Source organism: Aulonocara sp. 'chitande type north' Nkhata Bay, linkage group LG5, assembly GCF_057382095.1.
Source record: "Aulonocara sp. 'chitande type north' Nkhata Bay isolate Kocher_YH1m ecotype deep benthic linkage group LG5, A_spYH_male_GT1.1, whole genome shotgun sequence".
NCBI lineage: Eukaryota > Metazoa > Chordata > Actinopteri > Cichliformes > Cichlidae > Aulonocara > Aulonocara sp. 'chitande type north' Nkhata Bay.
The window spans coordinates 21270007-21296081 of NC_141348.1; the positions used below are offsets into that span (position 1 = coordinate 21270007).

Sequence of the window (26075 nt, forward strand, 5' to 3'; positions counted from 1 at the left end):
CGAGCAGCCAGTACCAATAGGGTTTAGTGGGGAGAGCTCATGTAACGCAGCCATATATTTTATAAATGAAGCATGCCGTCAAACTCGCTCTTCATCCTAATGTAAATGTAAGGGGCCTGAGAGGGGTTTCAGGGCTCAGGGCACGGCCTCCCTATTAAATTAATTTCCCCCCCATTAAATCTGCTTTCTAAACATTTGGATCACATGGGACTCACCTGTTGCTTTTTTTTTTTTTTAATTCCCTCCTGTACATATCCTCCACCCCTCAAGCTGTTTCCAGGCTGATAACCATATGCTTTCTGTCACCTTCTTACGTTCCTTATGGATGGACAGGTTTGTTTTTGTTGGAGGTGTTGTGTGTTGTCGTCGTGGATGGGCTAATTACAAGGTTTTGTGTCACAGCCTTAAGGGGTGGGACATTGACTCACTCTGGATCATTGACAACGGCGTGCGACGAGAAAATTGCACACAAACACGCACGTATGCAGCCGGCGAGACAAAAACACATGTTGTGAAAGCAAATGTTCACACCAGGTCATTAGCACTGACACAGGCTCGGTGTGTGCATTCCTTTGCCCCCCTGCCCACAGTGTCTTAAAACTCCCTAACTCTGGTTTTTGAATCAGTAAAGAACGACAGTGGCCGCTGGCTGGTGGCACAGTGTTTAGGTATGTGTTTATGAGACAGAGCGAGAGAGAGAGAGAGAGAAGTGGGAGGAGTGGGGCGCTCACAGACACATTTAGAGATCCCACTTCTCTTTGTGGTAATGAGAAACTGCACTCTCAGCTGTTAAACACAAAGGCAGCATCAACAGTCGCTGCTGGCTGGACAGGCAGCTGACTGCATGACTGCGCGTGTGTGTCTATATGTGTGTGTCTGAGTGTGTGAATATTGTTGAAGGGAATCCATACATCACTGAAGCCAGGATGGAGACCAAAACCATCCGCTTTCTGTACAGCCAGCGTTGTAGAGGTATGACAGCTGTGGTAGATTAGCCATGATGACAATTAGAGAAATGCGTGTGTTGTTTCCTAACTCGTTTAAGGGATGCAGACTGCTCGGCATTGGCAGGAAGCTATGGGAGCGTAGCATTAATCTGTCAGCTGTCAGGACTGATCCAGCTTATCACCTCTGTGTGTGTGTGTGTGTGTGTGTGTGTGTGTGTGTGTGTGTGTGTGTGTGTGTCCTTGGCTGTGCAGAAGTGCTGCTGTGTATGATTTGTGTCTCCTGTTCTGTAGCTGCAATGAGCAGGATTCTCCAGAGAACTTTTTTGCGGCCCGTGATTGAATACGGTTACTGAATGTGCCTGCACTGAGTGCACTCTATTAATTTGAGGGCCAGACTGGAGAGCGGCGAGGAGGGAGGAGGCAGGAGGAAAATGAAAAGTGATAAGCTGGGATAAATGACTGCCTCTGGAGATATGTCTGTGTGGAAGATGATATCTGATCCCGCACTCACAGATGCACACTTATAAATATGATGATGCGCACGCACACGCATGCTTAGCCGTCTGTGCATTGCGGACGGGTGGGAGGGGAATGGAGTTCAGCCAAGCCAACACAGTGCCAGGTGTTTTACTGGAACATCCAGTCATTCAGTCAGCTGTAAAGGGGTTGTTTTAACATCTTACACATCGTTGTGAAATGTGTGTTAATGGTAGTGGTGTATAGCCAACAGCAACATATGAAAAGGCCTTTGATTTTTAGCAAAGACCGATTGCACATTAAACATCGATTCGTGTGTTGATTTCACCTGGCCCATGGCTATGTTAACCAAAAAGCTAACGTCATCTCTGACTCTACTCCTTCCTTTTACCCTTTCAGAGGTCCGTGCTCAGCTGGTGGAGCAGCTCAAGTGTTTGGACCAGCAGTGCGAGCTGAGGGTGCAGCTGCTTCAGGACCTGCAGGACTTCTTTCGAAAGAAGGCAGAAATTGAGATGGACTACAGCCGCAACCTGGAGAAGCTGGGTGAAAGATTCCTCACAAAGACGCGCAGCACCAAGGACCATCTACTCAAGTATGAGAAAATCACACAGACAGCACACGTAGTTTTATTTTGACAGTAAGCCTCAGGTTATGGCTTTTGGTCGCATACGTGTATTTTTAAGTGCCTGGGGCAATTAATATCCTGCCCCTGTAAAAGTCCCTATGTGAGACAAAACTGACCCAGCTTCCATATTTAGCATTTAAAGAAAAAAAAAAAACAGCATTGCTTCAGAGACTGGTGACTTCCTTCCTGATAAATGTGAAATAGCTGCTTGACTTGTAGCTGCGTGCACACTGCATTTTAAGGGCTCCTTTCGACTGTCTTTGTGGTCCTGTGAGTCAGTGTTCGTGTCTGAGGGAGGGAAATGACAACTTTTGCCAGAAATGGTCAGGTGGTGATTTTGTGCTCTGACTATTTTGTAGTGTCTTGCTGTGAGTGGATCATTGCCCAAACCAAGGATTCGCGCGCTCTCTCTCTCTCTCTCTCTCTCTCTCTCTCTCTCTCTCTCTCTCTCTCTCTCTATGTCTCTCTCTCTCTCCTGCTCTCTCGCTCTCTCTCTCTCTCTTTATGAAACTACTTAAGTTGCTCATCGGCATTAGCAGCCTCTGGTGCTCTTGTAGAATTGTCACTTTTTGAGTGGGGAATGATGTAGCAGTCTGCCTCCCTGTAGGGAAGGATTCACTGAACTGCTAGCTATTCATAAACTACACACACACAACATATCCTATTGGATAGTACTGCCTCACTGCATCTCACTTCCATCTTTTACCTTGTGAACAGGAATTTGACCGCCAACTCTGAGGATTGCTAAATGCTGAGATATAATACACAGGTTTATGCTGGCAACAGCCTTTAGATGCAATAGTACATATAATGGGCGATCCCTGCCGTTTAGCTGAACAAGCAATAAGCTCCTGTTGTCGTTACTGCAGTATCATTAATACGTCATTAACCAACCCATAGGGACACAAATAGCTCCACTAAATGTCTGATGACTTGTCACACAGCTGTGTGTCATCTGTAACTGCTTACTCTTAAATGAGCAGAGACAGCCCTTTCTGCAGAAACAATATCGTCATCCTTCTGTGCGTTTGTCTCTTTCGTGTTCCCTGCTAGGACTGAAGGCCCAATTAAAAGAGTCACATGAGAAAACAAAGAGACACACAGATTCTGTAAATTGAAATTTACCCTCATAGGGTTTCAAACCAGCTTTCAGGTTTTTTTTTATTTTTTTTTATGTTTGTCACGAAGGCTTTACATTAAGGGACAAAAACAAGCATTTGATTAGACAGAAACATAATTTAGTACTTTGATTTGCATTGCCTTGATGTAATTAAGGCTATCGTACAGATTAATATGTTTGTCTGTCATGCTCAGAAAATGGGAATTCATTCATGGAGCAGCAGCTTATGTTCAAATGCTAATTGATGCATTTTGTTAATAATAATGGACAGATACAGTGTTTAACCCTGTGTTTGTGAAACTAACTGGTAATAACAATAATCAAAAAATCATTAGCAGAGGCGCTTTTAGCTACCAGCTTTTGGTTTTAGAAGTGTTAGAGGTATAGCTCATTTCCACAGAAATGATCTTTTGAATTTTCGATACTCTGGATTTTCCAAGTTAACTGAAACTGTAACAAAGGACAGGGACTTTTTCCTGCTCAGCTTTTCTATATTTTCTTTGACTTCCTCTAAACTATTACCTCCTAAATACCAGCCTTCCTCTTTCTTCCATAGAGTGACTGTTCCCTTTTCTTAAGCACCATGCACCCTTCCAGAGATATTAATATCCCTGCTGGGGGCAAACCCATGTTTACGTGCTCTCTCGCAGACTCAAAAGGATCAATAGGTCCTCTAAACGAAACCCAATTCCGACCGTGAGGACATACCCCACATCACACACAAATTCACTCGGCCTCATACACACCCTCCAGCCCTGATCAATACTGAGACAGTTTCAGATTGTGCGATGCATATTGGTGGGGTGGGCGAGGGAAAGAAGATGATGAGGAAAAGGGAGAGCAATAAACAGAAGAGAAGATGTAGGTTACCTGCTCGACTGGAGCTCCAGCAGCAGCAGGTGTTCTCCCATCATATCCACTAAGTCATCGTAAGGCACCAAAAGTATGACTGAAAACTGTTCAGTTTGTAGTTTTCATTCATTTCTGTGCTCTTCTCCCACCCCGTTTGCTTTTCTTTTCTCCCAACATCTGTGTATTTAACAGTCTTGCTGCATCTGCTGCTGCTCAGTCCGGGTGCCATGCTGGAATTTCAGTTATTTTCCGGCTATTTGTGTGTGTGTGTGTGTGTGTGTGTGTGTGTGTGTGTGTGTGTGTGTGTGTGTGTGTGTGTGCGTGCCCGCCCTTAGGCTGACAGGCTGATTGGTCACATGGAGAAGCCCTCACAAGTTGTGCACTCATTCAAAGCCTGCCCTTATGTTAAATATTAGGACAGTTTGACTGTTAATACGATGCAGCCTCTTGCACAGTCCAGTACTTGAATGAGATTTTTTGATATCTGATCACATGATTGCATGACCACCCATGGGATGAAACAGTAAAAATCCGTTTTATATGTGCTGTTACTTTTTAAGTTTAAGTCCACGGCTTTATCTATTTGCTCCATTAAAATACCACAAAATCAAAAATCATGCACCAGGAATTAAAATCAGTTTTCACACAGATTCATGAAAGCACATTTTAGTTCTCCCAGATTTCACATATTGCCCCGTTTTTCTTTTTTTGTCATTTGTATTGTCTAGTGTCACTGTCTAAATCAGGCGCTCAAGTAATCCTCAAGCACAGATGCATTGCTGCAAAAGCTGTAATGCCTGCGAGGAAGTAATGAAAATAACTTCATGCGGGGATGAAGCCTTTGTAACAGTATGGAACAGCATCTGCACCATGTGACCTAAGGGGGGCCAATTATGTTTCAGTGTTTACCTTGCAGTAGCTGAAGGTCAGAGAGGGATTTGGATGATATTTCACCCAGTGCCGCAGTGCCATTGCCATGGTTATCGCTGGTGGATTCAGGGTGACGAGTCACATGGTGGCGTTGAGGCTGTCTTCTTGAGCTTACGGAGGAACTGGAGTCACATTTTGTGTTTGTTGTGCAACCAGTAAAGACAGACGCACCGGACATGAATCAGACAGAAGAGAGAAGTTTGAAAGGAAAGTGAGGTACATCCACATAACAAGTGCGAGACGGGTTCCAGTATTGAGGTGGTGCGGATGGATTGTCTGTTAGACTCATGTAGTTAGTCATATGACATTGAGACCAGTGTCACCCAGTACCAGTTTATCACATCACCACCATTGAGTCATCTCATTCGAACCACCCTTACACCCCCCCAGAAAACCTTCTTTACTCACACACATGCACACAGTCCCCTCACCGCCCCCGCTGTATACCCCCACTTAGTCAAATCAAAGACTTTCTCTGTCTGTTTGGCATCGTCTGTGCTGGGGTCACTGTTCTACTTTCCGTGACCCCTGTGTGTGTGTGTGTGTGTGTGTGTGTGTGTGTGTGTGTGTGTGTGTGTGTGTGTGTGATATAATTGCCTTGCAGCTCTTTGCTGTCTCTATCCAGTTAAAGCTCCTCTTAACAACACAAAGGCCTTCTTTCATCCACTTACACTCACTCATAATCCATTTTACCCACTAGATCATCCATAACTCATACTATAGTGCACACACACACACACACACACACACACACACACACACACACACACACACACACACACACACACACACACACACTTTTATAGTGTGCACACCCCATAAAAGCTGTTGTATTGTCATGTAAGCAGGGCATTAACAGCTTTGCATTTGTGTAATGGCTTTGAAACAAAGAGTGCAACACCACTGAACCATTATATCGTTAGTGAAATGATTACAGTCTTCAGATTGCCCTCTTTTTTCCATCTTTTTCTGCTCTTGCTTATTTCCCTCGACAGCAGCTGTGCTTGCAGGGGAGCCTTACCTCTTCCTGCTGGGTCTTGTACCCTGGCTGAATCCTGCGTTGGGGCTGGCTTACCAACCCTTTGTGTATGTATGTGTGTAAGAGAGTCTGTCTACAAACTCTCTGTCTATCCCTGTTATCCCAGTGCCCTGTCTCATGTTTGTAAAAGCTGTATTATGGGTGTACCGTTTGCTTGATTTTGCATATAACATAAAGTAGACCTGTGTGTACAAGTTTGCAGTGAACGTTAGATGAAGGAATTTAGATTACAGCTTCCCTTGAATAAAGACATGTCATTTCTCTCTGTGCATACAGGAAGGAGCAGAGCATTTTATCTCCGGTGAATTGCTGGAACCTGTTGCTGCAACAGGTGAAGAGGGAGAGCCGCGACCACGCCACTCTGTCTGACCTCTACCTCAACAACATCATTCCCCGCTTTGCACAGATCAGTGAGGACTCAGGGCGCCTCTTCAAGAAGGTAAGCACCCACTCAAACACGCAGAAACATCAGAGCCTCGCTCTGATTGTTTTTCCTCACTGTAATTTTGTTTAATTGTCCATCGCGGTTAGCTTGATTTATGTGGCGAACCTAACGGCGTAAGGATTTGCCGTTCTCATGTGTGAATACATTTTAAATCCATGCTGCTGCTAGCTAGATGCTCCTTCCCCATTCTTTCACTTCACGTAAAGAAGTGAAAGAATTCGGCCCGATGTGCTACATCCATGTCATATTTTGCCATGTCCAACCCCCCCCCAGCATCTGTTTTCTGTCTTGGCTGATTTATTGACTGACAGCGAGGCAGCAGAACCTCAGGCCAGGAGAGTTTATACTGTCTGTTTCATACCGAAACCTCCTCCTTGTCCGCCCTGATCTTTGCCTTTATAGTCTGAGAGATGAAAGAGTAAAAATGTGGAGGAAGAACAAAAAAAAAGAATAAAACAAAAGAACTGGAACAGAGCGAGTGGGCTTTACATGACAACAAATGGCAAGGAAGTATTCTCCCCTGGGAGTTTGCTGCTCATCTCCAGGATATGAGACCAAATAAACAAGCCCTTAGTGACAAAAATGCAAATAAAATTTCACTTACTTTTCTCCAGCGCTTCCTTTTTGCTCTGTGTGAGCTTCAGATTGTGAACATTTCTGCAGGGCATTCTGGCATTTTTTAGCAGCCGTATTGGAGCTTTGAGCGATGGACACAAAGGGCTGAATTTAAATTTACAGTAAGTGTTAGTTTGGATATTAAGAGTTGACTCTAAGGTAAAGGTCACATTGAAGAAGGCTAGGGATGGGCGCAGGGAAAAAATTTAATCAGAGGAAAGCCACTCCAAGTATAGAAAGATAAGTGTCTGCTCCGACAGCAAAGTGAGGCCATCTGTGAGTGGAATGTCACGGCAGAGGCTGCTGATTTCCAACCCGATAGGCTGTCTTTGAACTACATTTACAATCAGATCCCAAGTGGCAGGAGCGCACACAAACCTCTACTTTCATTTCTCTGCCTGTCCGACATGCAGCACTCATTCCTGCCCTCTAGCCTCTTGGACATTGATTTAAATTTTTCACGTTTTTTTTAATACTGGGTGCATGTGCATGTGGGTTGTTTCCATCATGTCTAGGCCATAAGCAGGCTGCACAGAGAATGCTCTGATGGCTAATTAAGTGGATAATTGGTTCATTTATAACATTTCCAGTCAGTGGCATGAATACCAGTAGTGCCAGGGGCTGTTATACACAAACACAACTCATGGAGATGCAAAGCACAACCCGTATTAGAGAAGCTAACACATTCATCTCAGGCTCTTGAAATAGAGTGGGAGTGTGTGAGATTTTAGTCACTGGCCAACAGGAAGCAGTAATGAATCAAGCTGCACTATTAACACGTACACAATCTCCACCTAAGCCACAAACATCAGGACTAATGAAGCCGTTGCTAGTTTCTGCTTTGTAGTACCTGTAGAGTGTAAAGTAGGCGACCACAGGCAAAACAGGAAGTTCAAAGGTCGACATCCACGGTAGGAGAGCTTAGCCATGACTATTGCTTTTTGATTGGCTGTGGTCTGGGCTTTGTCACCTAATGTGTGCCTCTTTAGAGGGCAGGAAAACTACAGTTATCCTGTTACCTCTTTTGTCTGCCGTGCTATCCTAAATCTCCTTCCGTACCACTTTATCCCCTCTGTTCCTGACCTTTTTGTCCCTTGTAATGATGTCACATAGGTTCGACATTATGATATCTGATCCCCTACACGCCTCGCCTTGTCTTTTTCATATACCACCTTCAAACCTCCCACCCTTAACCTTTTTTGTTTTCGCTGACCTGTAAGCCTCCGAGCCTTCTCTGCTCCTTTTTGCGCCCTCATCCAGGAGAAGACAGATGTTCAACATGCTCTGCTTTTGCTTTCAGTCTGCATTCCTCTTCTTTTTTTGTTACTTTCACTGTCCTATTTCTCTCCTCCTTTCATTTCCCCCCTCCCTATCTGCTGCTGTCTCTCACCATTGAAGCCAGATTGTGTACACAGATTTGCATTATGTGTAAATCTGTGTGCACACATATCGTAACCACTGCAAACACTTCCAATAGTAAAAGGGATATTGTTCAGTTAATGTGTCAGATATTGGTTTCCTTATTTCTATGAGTTCCAGTGGCAATCAATCTGACCTTTTACTCCCACGGCTAGATTATCACAGAGGTACATGCCACGTTTTACAGAAGGCACACATGCTCTGAAGCATATCTGCAAGAGGCTGCAATGCAATTGAAGTATATCGAAAGAGGAAGCTCATGTGTGAGTTTGTGTTGAGTGTGTTCTGAACCCTGTCAGTGTAATTTCATGTCATTCAATCACCAGTCCGAGCTACAGTGACTATGTCACAATGGAATGCAACGGCCTTTTTGGCCTTTTGGGTTTCTTTTTTTTTTTTCTGCAGAAACAATTATGAATTTAGAAAAAGTAGAAAATCACAAAAGAAAGAGAAAACAACAACATGATTTCCATATTTTCAGCTGCCATTGCAACCATCCATCCATCAATCATCCTTTTCTTATTTAAATCAGGTCCACGAGGGCGCACTGGAGCCTACTCCAAACTGATTAAAAGGCTGGGATACCCACTTGGACAGGTCGCACCTCTGTCACAGAGAGACCAAACAATTACTCTTGCTCACAATTACAGCTCCTTCATTGTCAGTTTAGAATTACTGCTTAACCTTACATGCATGTCTCTGGATTGTGGGAGGGAGCCTTAGTACCCGGAGACAATCCACACAGGCACAGGAAGAACATCTAAACTCCCCACAGAAAGGCCCCAGCCGGCCAGTGCTAGCAATGCTAACAGCTACACCGCCATGCTGCCCACATTTGCTACCAAATGTTTAATATGTTGCATAAAAGTTGGGAAATTGTGGGACTGTCTTGAAATATCAAATATTGATAATGTATCACACTCCAGTGTCTTCTTGTCACTCTAAAATAGGTCTGCGTGTCTGCTGGGAAAAACTGTGTAATGCAATCTTTTCTGCTTCCGAATTCTGATAAAACTAAAATGATCAAGAGCAAGAACTGACAGAAAGATTTTTGTTGGCAGTTATTGTACTCTTTCTTCGGATCAGCTTATCAAAGATATCACAAAGACTTAAAAATGTCTTTTCTGGTGTTGGCTGTCTCAGACAATAATTCATGCTTTTGTTTCATCCGAATTGATTATTCTAACTTTTTGTTTTTAAGGTACATAAAGTCTTCTAAGCATAAAACTCTTTGATTTGATCCCATCTCAACAATTTGGAACTTGACTTGAATTAATTCTAACCTAAACAGATCTGAAGGAGGTTTTGATGATGTACAAAATTCAAAATGGGAAAAAGTGGCCCTTCATCATTCTGAAACAGTCTGACTATGCTCTTAATACAGTGAGAAGCATGAGCCCTTTCCTATTCATATTGCGATTTGAAAAGAAATCAGCAAATTCCAGGGCAGTTTCCTGTCATGGCACCACAGACATCTGCCTCCATGACTCTGTTTAGGCCTTAAAATCTAACCCGGGGACGTCAAATACATTTTACGTCTTGAGCCACATACAGCCCACTTTGATCTTAAAAGAGTCGGACGAGTGATTTTCCTCTTTTTGTCAGTATAAAGATGTTTGACTACACATTACATCCCAGAGATATCTTAATACAAGAAAAGGAAGTGCAATTTCAGCAGCATGTTTAAGATTTTCTACATGATAAATGTGCAAAATTACAGAAAAGGTTTTGGTAGCTGCCCAGATTGTCCTGTGAGTATAGAGTTTTTGTTAATTCACACTGGAAATGTTCTTCTTTTTTTTTTAAATCAAAATTTGATAAAGAAAAATGTGATGACAAACAGGAACATTTCTATCATTTAATTCTCTGAATGGCCTTTGGGAAGGTCTTTCTCAATAGGAAATACAGTTAAAAACCCCAAAATGTATGCCCTCTTTTTCCAGCCTTCCAGTGGCCTGGATTGTAGTCTTTGTCGGGCTGATTTTGGCCCGCGGGCCCTATGTTTGGCACCCCTGATCTAAACCTGATAATAATATTTTCTCTTTATTGTTCAATCGGTTGCTCTTCTTTTACCTGTCACCAGTTATCATTTTGGTATCTTCCTACCTTGTATGTTCACACTGTACATTTTCCATATGGATCCATTCTGAACACACAAAGCATGCGTTGCCGGTCAGACAGAGGTATCCTTTGTCTGTTACTCTTCCTGTTTTTTGGGACAGGCACTGTCCTGAGGCAAATCTGTGATACTGAGTGATTTTAAAATTTTATGTTTCGGTTTGTGATAATATTAAACCCAAGTCTGGACCCTGGTGCCCTTTTAGCAGATTAGCAAAGTCCTAACATAGAAATGTTGAGAAGGGCTCTGAATGGATGTGTGTGTTTATTCATGTGTGTGCACTAATGTGTGTGGAGTCTACTCATCTGTGGGCTGCTGTGAAGTCATCAGTCAGTAGTGGCTCCTGGCAGTTATGTCTGGAGAATGGTAGCGCCTGTATGACTCCCTGTCCTCCCTCTCTTGTTTCTTTTTCTGTCTTTTGCCACTTCGTCATCCCACCCTGTCCTTAGCTCTTTTGTCCTCTCGCCATCTCGGCCATCATGTAGAGATCAGTATCTGTAGCTCCACATCCATCGGGACCATTACCGCCTCACTCATTTGTCTGGATTAGACACTTGTCCACTGCTGTTTGGCCAGATAATCTACTCTTGATTTATTGATCGACCACATGGCTGAGTGGGTATAGTGGGACCCCATCAGTGGACAGCCCTTAGAAGCTGCAAGTTATAACACTGTGTCAATGGTTGGGACTGTTTCACCACATGTGCTCTCTGTTTGTCTCTCTCTCTGTCTCATCAGAGCAAAGAGGTTGGCTTACAGCTGCAAGAAGACCTGTTGAAAGTTCTTAATGAGCTTTACTCGGTAAGGAAAACCCTTTTTATTACAGTCACAAGCAAGATTATAATTTTGTCTCACGATCGCCTGCATTTCATACAGAACAATGAGAAAGAGCCCTGCCCTTGTTGTGCTATGGGTAGGTGTTAGCAGACACTAAAACTGCTTTCTTTTACCTTTTTTCACAGTGTATTTAGACAAATATGAGCTCATAAGAAAGTAAACAGTTTAACTACAGTTACCTCAGTCATTTCCTTACGTTCTGTGGAGTACGACCACCAGGTGTGAATTTGAGCAGCATTTCTTGCCGTCATCAGCTTTATGGTGCCTTCAGGGCCCCTAAAGTTTTTAGTTAGCAGTATCGTCACATTCATATTTAATATTTTGCTCGATCTACTCCTTTGGTTCACCACCAAAATGCCTGCAAAACTAATGACATCAAATTCAACTGTACCCTGTTTTTAAAGCTGATTAGCGGATGTGCCAAAGCTAAATGGTGATCGTGTTAAACATGCCAAACCTCACTGTCTTCTTCCACCATCACGGGCATCTAAGAGTCTGGCTCCACATTTTCATGCTACTGCCAAAAGCACTAAAGCAGTCTGAGTGTGTTTCACTGTCTGCGTGTGTGGGTTTTCTACTACAGCTTAAAGCTTCAGCTAAGGCTCAGCCAGGCCCATAAAAGCAACTTTTGCACTGTAATTATAGTCTATAGTAAGAGATAGGAATAGATCTGGTTTGAGTGACGCTCACATGCTTGCTCATAGACAAACCAGTGTGTCTGTCTGCAGTGTTGCTGGAGGGTTTGAGCAGAACAGCATAATGATGGCTCTAGTGGTGGTCGCTTGAATAAGGCTGACGCTGCACACGCTCTCGTTTCACGTGTTTAACTCTTCACGGTAAACTCAAACCACACCCCTCTGCCGTCCAGCACGGTGCTGTGACGCCTTCTCTTCAATATTTTGAAGCCAGCCATTGCTCGAGGTTTATCCAGAAAAGAGAGCCAATTGGTGTTTTGAGCTGTGTGTGCACTGAGCTGTGTGTGCACTGAGCTTTGGTGCTTCGCTTGCTCACTGGCAAAAGGCCCGCTTTTGATACGGAGCCAGAAGTGAGCGAAGAGACACACATTTGTGTTTGTCTACAAATCTCGACCCTTGTTTCCAGGTGATGAAGACATACCACATGTACAACACTGACAGCATCAATGCTGAGTCCAAGCTCAAGGAGGCAGAGAAGCAGGAGGAGAAGCAGATGGGGCGCTCTGGTCGACAGGATGACCGCCAAACGCCGCGTTCCCCAGACACCCTGGCCAGCATAAAGATGGACGAGAAACCCGTCCGGCGTTCCAGCGTCAAAAAAATCGAGAAGATGAAGGAGAAGGTGAGCAAGCCTGCGTGGGATTAAGGGGGGAGGGCAAATCGAGGGGAGCGAGCAGATAGATGAGCAGATAGATGACGGCTGTTTCTGGGCTCCCCACCTGTTGTCAGACAGATCTATGTTTGTGTCTCATGAATGATTTATAAGTGTGCGCTTGGCTTATTGCTAACCCTGTTTATTATTACTGGAGCCTGTCACACCAGCACGGTTCCTCTCTTCTTATTACCGGCAATCAATACTGAGACGTTACACTGAAACACATATTAACCCTCTCTCTTCCTTCTCTCATTCTGTCCCTATTCTTCTTTCCTCTCTTATCAGAGGCAAGCTAAGTACACAGAGAACAGACTGAAGGCCATCAAAGCCAGAAATGAGTACCTGCTCGCCCTCGAGGCCACCAACAGCTGCGTCTTCAAATATTACATCCATGACCTCTCTGACATCATTGATGTGAGTATAAGCGCACCGCGTTGTTGTTGTGTCTGCGTTTGAGCCAGCGGTGGCTCCTCTGCTTGATTATAACGCGTCACGGCCTGTTGAAATAACGAAGCAGTCATCAGCACGTTTCATTTCTGAAGAAACTGACACGTGTCTGGACAAGCAACATTTAACTAGGTAGGAGGTGGCATGTAGCAATACATCAGTTCTATTTATTTGTTTGTTTGTTTTTTTACAGGTTTTTTTGTTTCGTTTTAGTTTAAAAATTGTGTATAATTTTGCTTGGAACCAGCAAGCAGGTACCAGCTGGAGACAGTGTTCCTATCATGCCTGTGAAGCAAATTAAGGAAGCAGTAATCATGCAATTATTCATGTGTATGCATAAACAGTTTCTGCAAGGGTGACCTGAAAGGGCAGCGAAACAGGCTCATGACCTGAGTGTCACAGAAAGCTCCAGCGGCCCCAATGGCACTGGACAGCTTCCTGTTGCTGGAAAAGAGGATACTTATCTCAGCATGTATTCAGCCTTTTTTCTGTATTTATTCATCCTGTAAGTAAACTGCTACACCTTTAGGTATTAGATTATATCCAGTTTTATGTTTTAAAAATGACACATCTTTATGGTACTTCATGATAAATAACCATGAAATCACTTAATAGTAGCAGGTACAGAGAGAGGGACATATGCTATCGTAAAACAGCAGAACCAATATTATTATCAGCACTTCTTTTTTCTTTTAGCAAGATATTCCTCCTCTCCAATATCACAATGTTCATTCATTCATCAGACTTCGAGGGTCAGGTTTAAAAAAGTTCTTTGTAACAGCTTTTTTAAAATATATTTTGAATGAATACCATTAAGGAGAAGTTAGGGTAGACTACGGTTATTGTAGTAAGACGATATTGATCGTACAGCACTTTCCACTTGTATTTGATAAATGATGCTGACATAAAAATACAGGTCAGCAATGTGTGGGAGAAGTCTAGTGACACTGTCATATACCATGTTAATTCAGTGTTTCTGGTCTGTTTCTGGCTTTCTCTCTAAACATTTCCCATGTGCCACTGAATAAATGAATGAATTGCAGAACAAAGGGGCAAAACTATAAAAATTACAAAGTTAAAGAGAGTGGGGTTGTTTTTTTTTTAACCAATAATGTTTATTCATACCATATGTCTGCATGTGTGATAGTGCTGTGACCTGGGCTACCATGCCAGCCTCCACCGAGCGCTGAGGACCTACTTGTCTGCTGAACAGAATGTGGAAACATCCAAACAAACAGGGCTTGGTGCTCTAGAGGGAGCCACAGAGAGTCTTGAAGCCAACGGGGACAAACAGAAACTGATGGAGACCTACAACAATGTCTTCTGCCCACCAGCTCGCTTTGACTTTCAGTCCCACATGGGAGACACGGTAGAGTCGCGTTGCTCGTTTGTGTGTTAGAGTAAGTGTATAAATGTGATTGTTCTAATATGTGTAGTTTTTATTTTTTTCATTTATAGATGGGAGTGATGTGTGCACAGTCGCCACTTGAAAGCGACCTGATCCAGAGGTGTCAGCAGCTGCAATCCCGCCTCTCCACGCTTAAGATTGAGAATGATGAGGTCGGGCATGTTTCTTTTCTTCTTCTCGTTTTATTTATACATTTAGCCTCCCATACTTTTCACCTGCGCTGCGTGTTAATCCCAGCCTGTTTTATATCATTGCTGCCATTCAGGTGAAGAAAACCATGGAGGCTACTCTGTCCACCATTCAAGACATGGTGACTGTGGAGGACTATGATGTCTCCGAGTGCTTCCAGCACAGCAACAGCATGGAGTCAGTCAAATCCACTTGTGAATCCTATCTCAGCAAACCCAGCCTGGCCAAGCGACGGGCCAATCAGCAGGAGACGGAGCAGTTTTACTTCACAGTCAGTTCCAATTAATGCTATCATTTATCTAGCAATGACTCTGGTCATTAATGTTCATTTGTGTTGGCTGGAAAGGATAATCTGCACAAACTGTAACTTCATCATGTGTGTCTTTGTATGTGTTGTAGAAGCTGAAGGAGTTTCTGGAAGGCAGGAACCTGATCACCAAGCTGGAGGCCAAGCATGACCTCATCAAGAAGACCCTAGGAGAGGGTGAGTATGACTGCCAAAATGTCCTTCATATCTTTTAGAAGTTGATCTTTTTTCCTTCCCATCTGGGTGAGTGTTTACGTGCTGGGAGTCCTCCAGTGGGACTGAGGAGGATTCAGGATTCATGAACAGTCTGGTGCCCAGAGGCTAAACAGGGAACAAATCTGAGAGATGAGTGGTGCAGTGGGGCGCATCAGTGAGCAACGCAGGGAAGCAGAATCACTTTAATATATCTAATATCCACACGTTCAGTGTGTGTGACAGAGGGCGAGGGTAGGTCAAAGTGACAGTGACCATATGTGGATGCAGCTGTTTGCTTAACTTAGTTTGTGTGTGGGGAAGGTGTAGCAGTGGGCTGAAAGTGCCATCCAGTTCACAGCGTTGTGGGAGAACCCCTCCTGAGTTGTGTGTGTGTGTAAAGCTAAAAGTGGGAAGTGTGTTTCTCTTTTTTTTCTGTTCCATCAGACAAATTTCCTCATGCGTCCTGTTTCTGCTATAACTGCCTATCTCTCTCTTCTCTGTCATAACTCCCTTTACCCCACTCCACCCCCATCCCCTTTTCCTTCCTGCTTCTCCCTATTTTAGGTCAGAAGACTGACTGTTGCCTTGCCAGGTAGGTGTGGCGTAGGAAGGAAATATGCTAATATACACATATAGGGACCCACACATGCGCGCACACACACATATATTCACACACATATTTACCAAAGCAGTGTTAAAGCCTGATTTCTTGGCAGGCAGGGTTATTATTTTCCTTGTCAGTGTTTATAGATATCCTCAACACATGTCCATGTGTGTCTGTGTATACAAATAGAGTATTACCAGAGTTGGGAGTATAAATAGACTTTCTCTGGAGACATAATGACAGAGTGCCGTTCTTTTTTTCCCTTTTCCCTCTCTGCTGCGTAGCGGACGGAGAAACTCAACAGTACGGAAGCAGGTAATTATTTTTTGAGCAGTGTGTGTGTGTGTGTGTGTGTGTGTGTGTGTGTGTGTGTGTGTGTGTGCTTTGTTTTTAACTCAGGCCACGTGATTTCTCACAACATCCTCCTCCCATAGGGTGAATTTGTACCTATTATTTGTATCGTATTACTCATTTTAATGTAACCCGATATAGCAATGCACAAACGTACATGTCTGCTTCTACAGTTGCATCTGTAGTAGCTGATCAGCAGGCAACCTTTTCATGAGAGAATCTGGTGTTTGTAGCTCCCCCTTGTGGTTGTGTTTGTTTTAAGCGCTGGCTTAAAATGTAATCCCAGTAATTGTTAATTTTAAATTATATCTAAAAAAAAAAAAAAACATAACTGTGATGAAATATCTTTATATTCTGAGCATGTACTGTCTAATATGGATTCCTTGGACTCACTGCCAGAGATTTTTTTGGAATCCCCAAACAAACAAAGGGAAAAGGAAAAGGTGCTGTCTCCTAGCAACAGCTGGGAACCCAGTGCCCACTGTCCTTCCCCCATGTCTGATACCCGTTCCTTCTAAATGTGTGCACCCATGCATGTGCATTTGCAGACATGTCAGAAGAAAGAAATGTGCCGTTTTCTTCCTCTGACAGGAGTAACTCTTTTCCCTCTTATTGCAGGAGTCGGGCGAAACCATTCCCCTGATGGTTGAGAGCTGCATCCGCTTCATCAGTCGCCATGGTGAGGAAATTCTGCGGTGAAGTGATAGGTTTAGGATCAGCTTTTTTCTCTCTGCTGATTGGTTAAACTACTACAAATGCGATTGGTTCTGGATCTCTTTGAACTGGAAAAAATGTATCAGAATTCTTCCCTCTAATTTCAGATTTGTGAATCTCTGAAATTGAACAAGGGAATTGATATTGACTTGTGTGCGGTTGTGTATGTGTGTAGGTCTGCAGCATGAGGGAATCTTCAGAGTGTCAGGCTCACAAGTGGAAGTCAATGACATCAAGAATGCTTTTGAGAGAGGTAACACTGTCCTGCAGGAAAAACAAGCATTTCCCCTCTGTTGTGTTTATCTAGCGCGTTATTATCCGTTGTGTCCCACGGTCCCTCCTCTTCTCATCCGGTGTAGGTGAGGACCCGCTCGCAGGGGACCAAAATGACCATGACATGGACTCAATTGCTGGTGTGCTCAAGCTTTACTTTAGAGGCCTGGATCACGCCCTCTTCCCTAAAGAAGTCTTCCATGACCTGATATCCTGTGTCTGTAAGTGTTACTTCCTTTTGGCTGTTTGTGTGTTTATGAATTTGAGAGTGTGAGTCATCTCATGGGGGTTCATTTTCATTTTCAGCAATGGAGAGCCTCACAGAGCGGGCAGTTCATATTAAGAAGGTTCTGCAGTCCCTACCAAGTAAAACCCTCATCATCATGAGATACCTTTTTGCCTTCCTCAACCAGTGAGTACCAGAGCGCTCAGAGGCCAGATGTTTGGGATTAAGCTATAGATGTATCACTAACTACAATTTTGAACATAGATGGTGTGTATTAATGTGGTAGCACAGTCTAGTGTAACGCTTTGTTGGGAAACCTACTGGGCCACACCTTTTAATCTTTGAATTCAGGTGTTTTCACTTCCTGTGTCGCACATAACCTGCTCCTGCTCTTTGACACAGTAGGAACAGTGGATTCACTAATCTTAAAACAAACAGCACAAAAGTAGGCATGCAAACCTATCACAGAGCTACTGCTAATAATTAAATGTCATCAAACTGTTGATTTGGACAACAGAGTTCAAAATGTATGTATAAAAATGTAAGTAATTCACTGAATCTTCATTCATGAAGAAATATACTTTCAGTATCAATCAATGTAGAAAGAGTCCACAGAGCAGAAGTCTAAAGGAACAATATCTACTACATAAAATCTAAAACTTGCTTAACCACGTGTAAAGGTCACTATAAGCAGCCCTATTCTGATCCACTTGACCTATAGCAGTGGTTCCCAAACTTTTTTGCTGGGCCCCCTTTTGTTTTACAAAAAAAGTGTTTGTCCGTGATTTGGAGAGCCCAGCGCTGCTCCCGATGCAAGGGAAACTAATTCTGTCGCAGAGACCTACCTCGGCAAAGGAAAGATATGCTTCACCATATTTTCTAGTCTTTGGCTTGGAATGAAGTTGGTTTGGAAACATATTTGGCGATGCTTCATCTCCAGCTTTGCGTTTGTGTGGGAGCCCCGTCACAAAACCAGTCAATGATGTCCAAGGGTTCTTTTTTTGTTTTTTGTTTTTTGCGGGCCCCACACTTTGGGAATCTCTGACCTATAGTCACTTGATTATTTGGTAAACATCCGATTTTATATGGCCATCTCACACAGAATCAAAACATCCTTCAACTTTCATGGAAAGTCAAGTTCGGGGTCATAAAAGTCCACAAAAGAAACTATAACAAGCCCTTTATTACTCAAGAAACTGTAAGCCTTCCTCTCCGTGAAATTAATAAATTTCCTCCATTGAGTTTATTTTAGTAGTTCAATATTCTGAAATGGACTCAGTTTCATCACACTAGCCAAAAATCCAATCTCTTTTAAAAAAAAAGTGAAGGGCAAACAAAAAAGCTTTTTTAACAAAGGTACTAATCTTGTATCAGTTCAAAGAAATATTAAACTAAGAGCAAGACCACAAAAAAACTGTCTGAGTGCATGTACGGCACGCAGAGACGCAATCCATTCTGTCCAGTCCGTCCTTAAAAGCCGTGACTAAACCCTTCAGTTAAAGGGAGAAAGGGTAAAAAGCAATATGGTGTGGGAGACGTGACATTTGAGACTCATGGGTAAACCAAGTGGTCCCAGACAGCTCATGTGGAGAAGGGGAGTTTCTTTTACGTGAGTGATTTACAGTCAACCCCTAAACTCCTGCTTCTTCTCACTCACTGAAACGCGCACACACATCGTCGGAGTCTCTCCATCACCAGGTTATAAATGACTTGTCATGGTTGTTTGGGTTTATATGTTGAGACTCTGCTTTCTCTTCTGCCCAGCCTGTCTCAGTACAGCGAGGAAAACATGATGGACCCCTACAACCTGGCAATCTGTTTTGGCCCCACCCTGATGTCTGTCCCAGAGGGTCATGACCAGGTTTCTTGCCAGGCCCATGTCAACGAACTCATTAAAACTATCATCATCCACCATGACACCATCTTTCCTGGACCGCAAGACCTGCAAGGCCCCATCTACACTATTCCTGGAGTTGGAGATGACTTCTGGTGAGGCTTGGGGAAGAAACCCCATAAATCACAATGGGATGAAACTTAAATTACTAAAGCTTCTTGAAGCTAACTGGATATATCTTCCAATTGTTTTTCAAACTGCTGTAGAAGGGACTTAGAGATGATGAGTAGGCCAGAAATGGGGAGTGGGGGTTGATTTAGAGGCTGCCGGGGAGTGATGGAGGCTCAGCTTGTCTGCCCTACTCTGGGTAAGGGGCCACGAGGATCAGCTTACCCTCTGTCACACTAAAGATTAAAGCCCCGCCTAACCACAGAGCACAGCGTGTACACACTCACACACCACAACGCACACAATGGTTACTTTCAGTTTTACTATAATGACAAGCCCGGGCACCAGTTATTATGATTGCTGGCAGTCATTCCGGTTGTACAGACTGTATGTCACACAAAGTATGGTGACTACATTCACGCTAGCATATGCTAACTTTATTTGAATCGACCAGAATGATTCTGTGAGCTTGTGTCATCGCTACAGAAAATATATCCACAGGGTAGTCGATTGTTTCATTTCAATATTTTAAACATCTTATACAATCCCTGCAAATGACAAAGAAATTCCAGCAGTCTGTGTTTTTCTGTTACATTCAATTCACCAACCTTCCAAAACAAATTTGTTTTTGATGGCAGGCAGCTCAGAATGGGTGAACACCACGTTAAGCACTATGAAGAACCTGTCTAACCTTAAAAGGCTCTATATAACTGCAGACCACAACTTGGTCTGCAGTTATAACTTGGTGCAGGATTTTGAGGTCAGATTGTGAGTTATCAGAGAAGTATGGCATCCTCTAACTCCTGCTGCCCTCCATTTACTGTAGTGACAGTCAACACTGTGAGCCCCCTCTTGTGGAAGAGCCAGCACCTGACACTGTCTCTGTCAGCCATAACAGCGAAGATGGTAAGTAACATACAAAACTAACTACATGCACTGTATGTGCTTTATATACTGGCTTGTTTTTCATTAGTTTAGGAGATCTCATGCTTTCCTAACCATTTACTGTGGCTTAAATTTTTTTGTGCAAGCTCACGTCTTGCTCCCATTAATCTGTTTTGTTATTGCGCAGCAATTTTTAACGTGATTGCAGTCACTGAATGAAACAGCACTAACCTGCCATGCGCTAATCAGGCTTCCTCTCTCCTACACCTCTCTATTCCCTCATTTTTGCGGCTCCTCTGCTCCTCCGCTCCTCTGCCACGTCCCCTGTCTCTCCGCCGTTCTCTGAATCTCAGGCTCCTTGGCTGTTTCAGAGTCTGATCCAATCGAAGCCATCGCTAGGTTTGATTACACAGGCCGGACCGGTCGGGAGCTGTCATTCAAGAAAGGTGCCTCTCTGCTTCTGTACCACCGAGCCTCTGATGACTGGTGGGAGGGACGACACAATGGAGTGGATGGACTGGTGCCACACCAGTATATTGTGGTCCAAGACACGTAAGATCTGTTCTAGTAATTAATCTACGTCATACATTTTAAGAGGCTGACTTTTGTATTCATTAAATTAGATGTTACTTTAAAATTTTTGTCTGATATGAATGTTGGTTATAATAATAATATTTTACCCAGAGAACAAAGAGGCCTCTGTCAAAAGCATAAACTGGAATGATGTCAAACACTGACCATGAGTAAATACAGAAACTAGTCCAGTGGAAATCCCCGTTGCTAAGGAAGTGCAGTCATACAGACTGCATATCATAGCAGATCAATTTCCTCTTCAGCTTAGCCTCTTGTTTAAACAAGCATGCAGAGAGGCTTGTTGCGTTAGTGTAAGGATTTTCCCTCCCTGCTACCCAAGCACAAAAATCTGAACCTCATGTTCACTTTGCTGTTGCTAACTGTTCTGCAACTGCATTGCAAATGACTACAATGAGATCTGGGATTTATATAGAGAAATACCTTATTTCTTTTGTACAAGTATAAATGTAAGAGTAGGTCAAGGCAGATTTCTATTATTTATTTAATGCAGCTAAGACTGTTTTTTTTTTGACTGCTCGTGGTTCGCGTGGAAGTAAAGAGCAGCTGCTATATAGCTTTAAAATAAGCTTTTTCTTGCAGATGTGTCAGTGTGCGTTATATTCTCTGCTTTGTAGGTTTGATGCAAGGCAGAGGCAGAGCGGGAGTAACGCGATTTTGCTGTGTTTCTTTTTTCCCTCCAGGTCTGATGTGGGGCGAGGAAGTCCAAAGCCAGACTTGGACAGCAGGGATCTGCTGGAGGATAGAGTACCCACTCGAGTCAGTGCTGCCTCTCCTACAGGAGCTCATGTAGCTGACATCTATCTGGCCAACCTGAACAAGTGTGTATCGTGTGCAGATACGTCTCAAAATATATACGTTTCAGTCAGATGACAGTTTGTGACATTAGTCATGTGTGGTTTTATTCTTTTCAGATTGTTTTTCCATTAGCTCCATGAACATTTCGTAATGATTCACAATAGTATAGAAAAGAAATGAGTAAAACATTTGTGTTATTCAGGCTGAGGAAACGGCCGGAGCCCGGGAACATCAGAAGAACGTTCCGCTCAGAGAGCGACAGCACAAGTCCAGGAACCAGCGGAGGCGGGGGAGGAGGAGTGAGGACCGCTTCTCTTCCTGTTGGCGGCGCTCTTGTAAAAGAAACCGGGGACAAGCGACCCGTGAGCGCTCATAGCATCCTCAACTCAGTTACTCGCCACTCCTCACTCAAGACCAAGGTACTGTAACTGGATCTCCTTTTGTATGCAGACATGGAGTGACTGCACTATTGCTGTCTGGGAAAACATTTAATTGAGGCCATTGTGCTGCTTTTAGGTGGAGAGTCCACAGTTGCGGAAGACGACTACAGCAGGGCGCTCCAAGAGCTTCAGCAACCACAGACCACTGGACCCTGAAGTCATAGCCCAGGTGGATCCCCTCTCACAGGTACTGCTTTCATTTCAGCTTCAAGTTTAAACATCTGGAACATTTCAGCTTTCTGTCTGTGTGTGTTTACTTTATGTCGGATTCCTTCATTACAGGACATTGAAACAACCTTAAATGAGTTCAGTAAGCTGGAAAGACAGAGCACCCCGAAACATACACATACCCCTGACGTGGTGCTGGACACCTTGGAGCAGCTGAAAAGCGGAGGAGGAGCTTCAGAGCCCTCTAGTCCACTCCACTCCCGTCTGTTGCGGGACAATGAGGGAGGCTCACACGCCCATTCACTCCAGCGCAGCGCCTCCTCAGCTAGCGACGTGCCCTCCTCCTTCCGCCCTGCCAAGAGCCAGCCACGGAGCCCCCTGCCCTCTGCCACGTCCCCGTCTTTGTCCACCTCTCACTCCTCATCCCTATCTTCCTTCAGAGAGTCGCGCCCGCCAGCAACAAGGCCCAAGCCGGTGGTGTTCCCAAAGGGTGGAGGAGGTAGCGGCAGTCCAGCAATGGGCTCCCCAACCTCCACTGTTCCCCCTACGCCTCCTCCTCCACCTGCAGGCCACACACACTCTCTCCCCCACACGCCTCCCCCTCCCCCTCCATCCCAGTCTAATGATAAATCTTGCCCTGCTTAAGTCCCAAAATGGAAATCCTGATTCTTGCAAACTCTTAAGATTCTTGCAGCTCTTCTGTCAGGTGCCAAAAGCGCTTCGCTTGTTACATAGGACCCATAACCCAATTCTCACATGTAGCATTCACTACTTGGAGACCAGATGAGTTCCTTATGATGCCATGTTCAATTTAGTGTCAAGTTTTTAATCTGCCCTCTCCTGCCAGCTCTGCTTTACTACAGCTCAACTATCACTGATAAAGCAAAAGACACTTCTTCTCTCTTTTTTTCCTTCTTGCCACCACAGAGATTCCAGACGTTGCTGGATTTTCAAATCTTGTACAGGGGAGCAGGACTCAGGGTGGACTCATACAGGCCCTGGAGCTTGCATACACTAGTTTGCGTTGTATGAAATTCCATTTGAGTGGGCGTGCAAGAGTGTTACTTGCCTTTTATACACAGATTTATGTGAGGAATAAAAAGCACTGTTTTTTTATTTGTTTGGTTTTTTGTATAGTAGATACAACAGCGTTTTTTATCTTTTTAATGACCCCGTGACTAGCAGACCAGATTTCAGAGAACAGACTGTGAAATGCTAACCTCTAACTCACACACTGACCTGCTGCTTCAGAAGTGGAAAGCTGGAGGTAAAGGCAGACTTTTGGGATGATAACAAAAAGAAAAGAAAACTGGTCCAAATACCTGTGCAAGTCATATGATGGAGAGCTTTACTTTGCCTTTTTCCTTCAGTGTTCAATATCATTTCGAAATATTCTTATTTTTTAATATTTCTTTTTTTGTATTCGCACCACAACAGGAGCATAAAATAACATGGTCAACAATAATTTTAAGTCTACGTAAAGCAATACAAATGCTAAACCCTGGTAGTTTGTGGCATTATGTGCTGCTCGTCTCCTGCAGCTCGGTTTTGTGTGTAGGGGACCACTGAAGACCCAGCATTTTCCTATGTAGTGTTGGACTGTACATGCAAACGTACGTTTTCTTTAAACGTATGTGCGTGGCAGTGCTTTTGTTTTGTGGCAGCTAAACCCCTTTCAGGTTTTCCTTGCATGCTGGGGGCCGCTGACTGCAGCCACTGCAGCAGCAGCAGCTGTCCGAGTCCAACTCCAAACAGAGCTACATTTTGCTCCTTTTAACGACATCCTTCAAACATAGCCGTAAAAAAAGGAGTTTTGATTATTCTAACAGTGTGTATGTATATTTAATAATCACAATGATAACTGGAAGCACGGAGCTGAGATTCCTCCTGAGTGTGTTTATATAAAAGCACAACCAACCACCTCATCAAATACGTTCTTAAGCAAAGTTTGTTTATATTCTCATTTGGGGTTTGTTTTTTTTTGTTTTTTTTGGGTTTTTATGCTCAGAATTTGTAAATTGTGGAGTTTTGTAGCCACCTGGGTAAATGCACATGCGTGCTCCTGTGTCAGGCACGCATTGGCAGAGTATGTATGCACCTCACCCAGCCCTTGCCTAAGCAAAAATGGATGCCAACCAACAGTGACTGCCTGGAGACACACAGAAACTTCTCCGGTGTTTTGGAGTGCTGGCCGCCTGAGCGCTGAACAAATATGCACTGTATAAATGTCACCAGATAAAAAGCGTACAGGGATACTTAAAATGTCTTCGTTTGCCAGTTGTCTTCACCCAGATCCAAGAAAGAAAGCCTTTTTTTGTAACCGTGTTGAACAAATGCTAAACTCACATTACCCAGCACATAGTGCACTCATGGATGCTCTCTCTCTCCCAGGCAATGATTTGTTAGTGTTAAGGTTTATTTTTAATCACTGTATACTGATTGTGTGTTACCTTGTGTATTTGTGTTGCTCTTACCTCATCATGAGAACTGGAGGGATTGTGCGCGCGTGCATGTGTGTTCGTGTGTGTGGTTGTGGTGCAGAAACATGAAATGACATTGTCGGCACAAACACTCTCGCACATACACACCATGCATGTGGGTGGTTGGTGTGTTTTGTCCCAGTTGTGCTGTCCAAAGGGAACTGGGAGCCTCTTTTGATCTCAAATCAATCATCGTGCACTTGAACAACTTGGCTTGCATGTGGACTAACTGTGTGGGGATGATAATGTAGGCGTTGAATATTGTTACATATGCATTTTTGTGTCAGTTTGAAAATGACAGAACTTAAAAACAAAACAAAAAAAAGACCGTAATGTCAAATCTATTTATAGTTGTCTCTGTATTACTGGAGAATCCTGTGTTCAGATTTACTTTGTAAATACAATGTTGTACATTACAGAGGTACACTCTTTTTTTGGTACAATATTGTACAGTAATAGCAATAGTAGTTTAATCAAATAGGCCTTATATAATATTCCACGTGTAGTTCTTGTTGTAGATCTGCTTTTTTGTTCTTTTGTTTTTTTTAATAAACATTGCTTGCTATAAAGATTCTTGATTTGTTTGTAACAATAAATTGACAACATGAAACTCCCAGGAAGTCGTTCTTTAAAACGTTATTTCCAATTTTATGTCTGTCCACTGTTATTTGTTTATTACGTCTTACTATTGTGCATTAGTAAGACGTAATAAACAAATATCCACGGCACGAAGATACAGCTGTCCAAAGGGGAGTTTAATCGATTTAATGTTAAGAAAGTCCGAAAATCCCTTAAGCCGTGCAGAACTCTCAAAGAACTCTGCAAAGTGCCACACAGAAAGTTGGATGAATGCATATATTATATATCTTCAACATTAGAAAAGACTGTGAAACGGGAGAAGAGTCGGTCAAATATGAACATTAAATGGGGGCAATGTAGCATTGTGTGGTGATATTATGTTTATACAGGGACACCAATTATCTATATTTTATTGAAGTATTAAAAAATATCATATTGCCATCAGTCTAAAAAGGTCTGATAAGGACTGGATGGATTATGGTGTAGTCACAATAACACAGTAATAAAGACGATTGCAAAATAAGTAATTTCTATATAACCCTTCCGTAAATCCGGTTGATTACAACATATTTTCCATTAGCAAATGCTTAACTCATCATTTATATCTCATTACTCCTCCTTAGTATGCCATTTATAAATACAG

The 26075-nt window shown here is 43.3% G+C and overlaps 1 protein-coding gene across 5 annotated transcripts in view; it reads left to right on the forward strand.

Annotated features, from left to right (window-relative positions):
* Nucleotides 1-25469, forward strand: part of srgap2 (SLIT-ROBO Rho GTPase activating protein 2) — a 61855-nt gene extending 36386 nt beyond the window's left edge. For 4 of the 5 annotated variants that reach the window (XM_086291994.1, XM_086291993.1, XM_086291995.1 and 1 more), the window contains 22 exons: nt 1824-2016; nt 6267-6429; nt 11327-11389; nt 12527-12742; nt 13061-13189; nt 14370-14591; nt 14681-14782; nt 14896-15090; nt 15219-15303; nt 15886-15913; nt 16210-16240; nt 16895-16955; nt 17166-17243; nt 17350-17484; nt 17570-17675; nt 19254-19478; nt 20318-20397; nt 20730-20928; nt 21651-21788; nt 21968-22184; nt 22282-22392; nt 22488-25469. In XM_086291994.1, the coding sequence (XP_086148120.1) occupies nt 1824-2016; nt 6267-6429; nt 11327-11389; nt 12527-12742; nt 13061-13189; nt 14370-14591; nt 14681-14782; nt 14896-15090; nt 15219-15303; nt 15886-15913; nt 16210-16240; nt 16895-16955; nt 17166-17243; nt 17350-17484; nt 17570-17675; nt 19254-19478; nt 20318-20397; nt 20730-20928; nt 21651-21788; nt 21968-22184; nt 22282-22392; nt 22488-23018 (3308 nt within the window). In that variant the 3' untranslated portion in view covers nt 23019-25469. Of the gene's footprint in view, nt 1-842; nt 973-1823; nt 2017-6266; nt 6430-11326; nt 11390-12526; nt 12743-13060; nt 13190-14369; nt 14592-14680; nt 14783-14895; nt 15091-15218; nt 15304-15885; nt 15914-16209; nt 16241-16894; nt 16956-17165; nt 17244-17349; nt 17485-17569; nt 17676-19253; nt 19479-20317; nt 20398-20729; nt 20929-21650; nt 21789-21967; nt 22185-22281; nt 22393-22487 lie in introns of those variants that run through there. The other variant, XM_086291996.1, reaches the window with a different exon arrangement.
* Nucleotides 25470-26075: the final 606 nt, after the last annotated feature.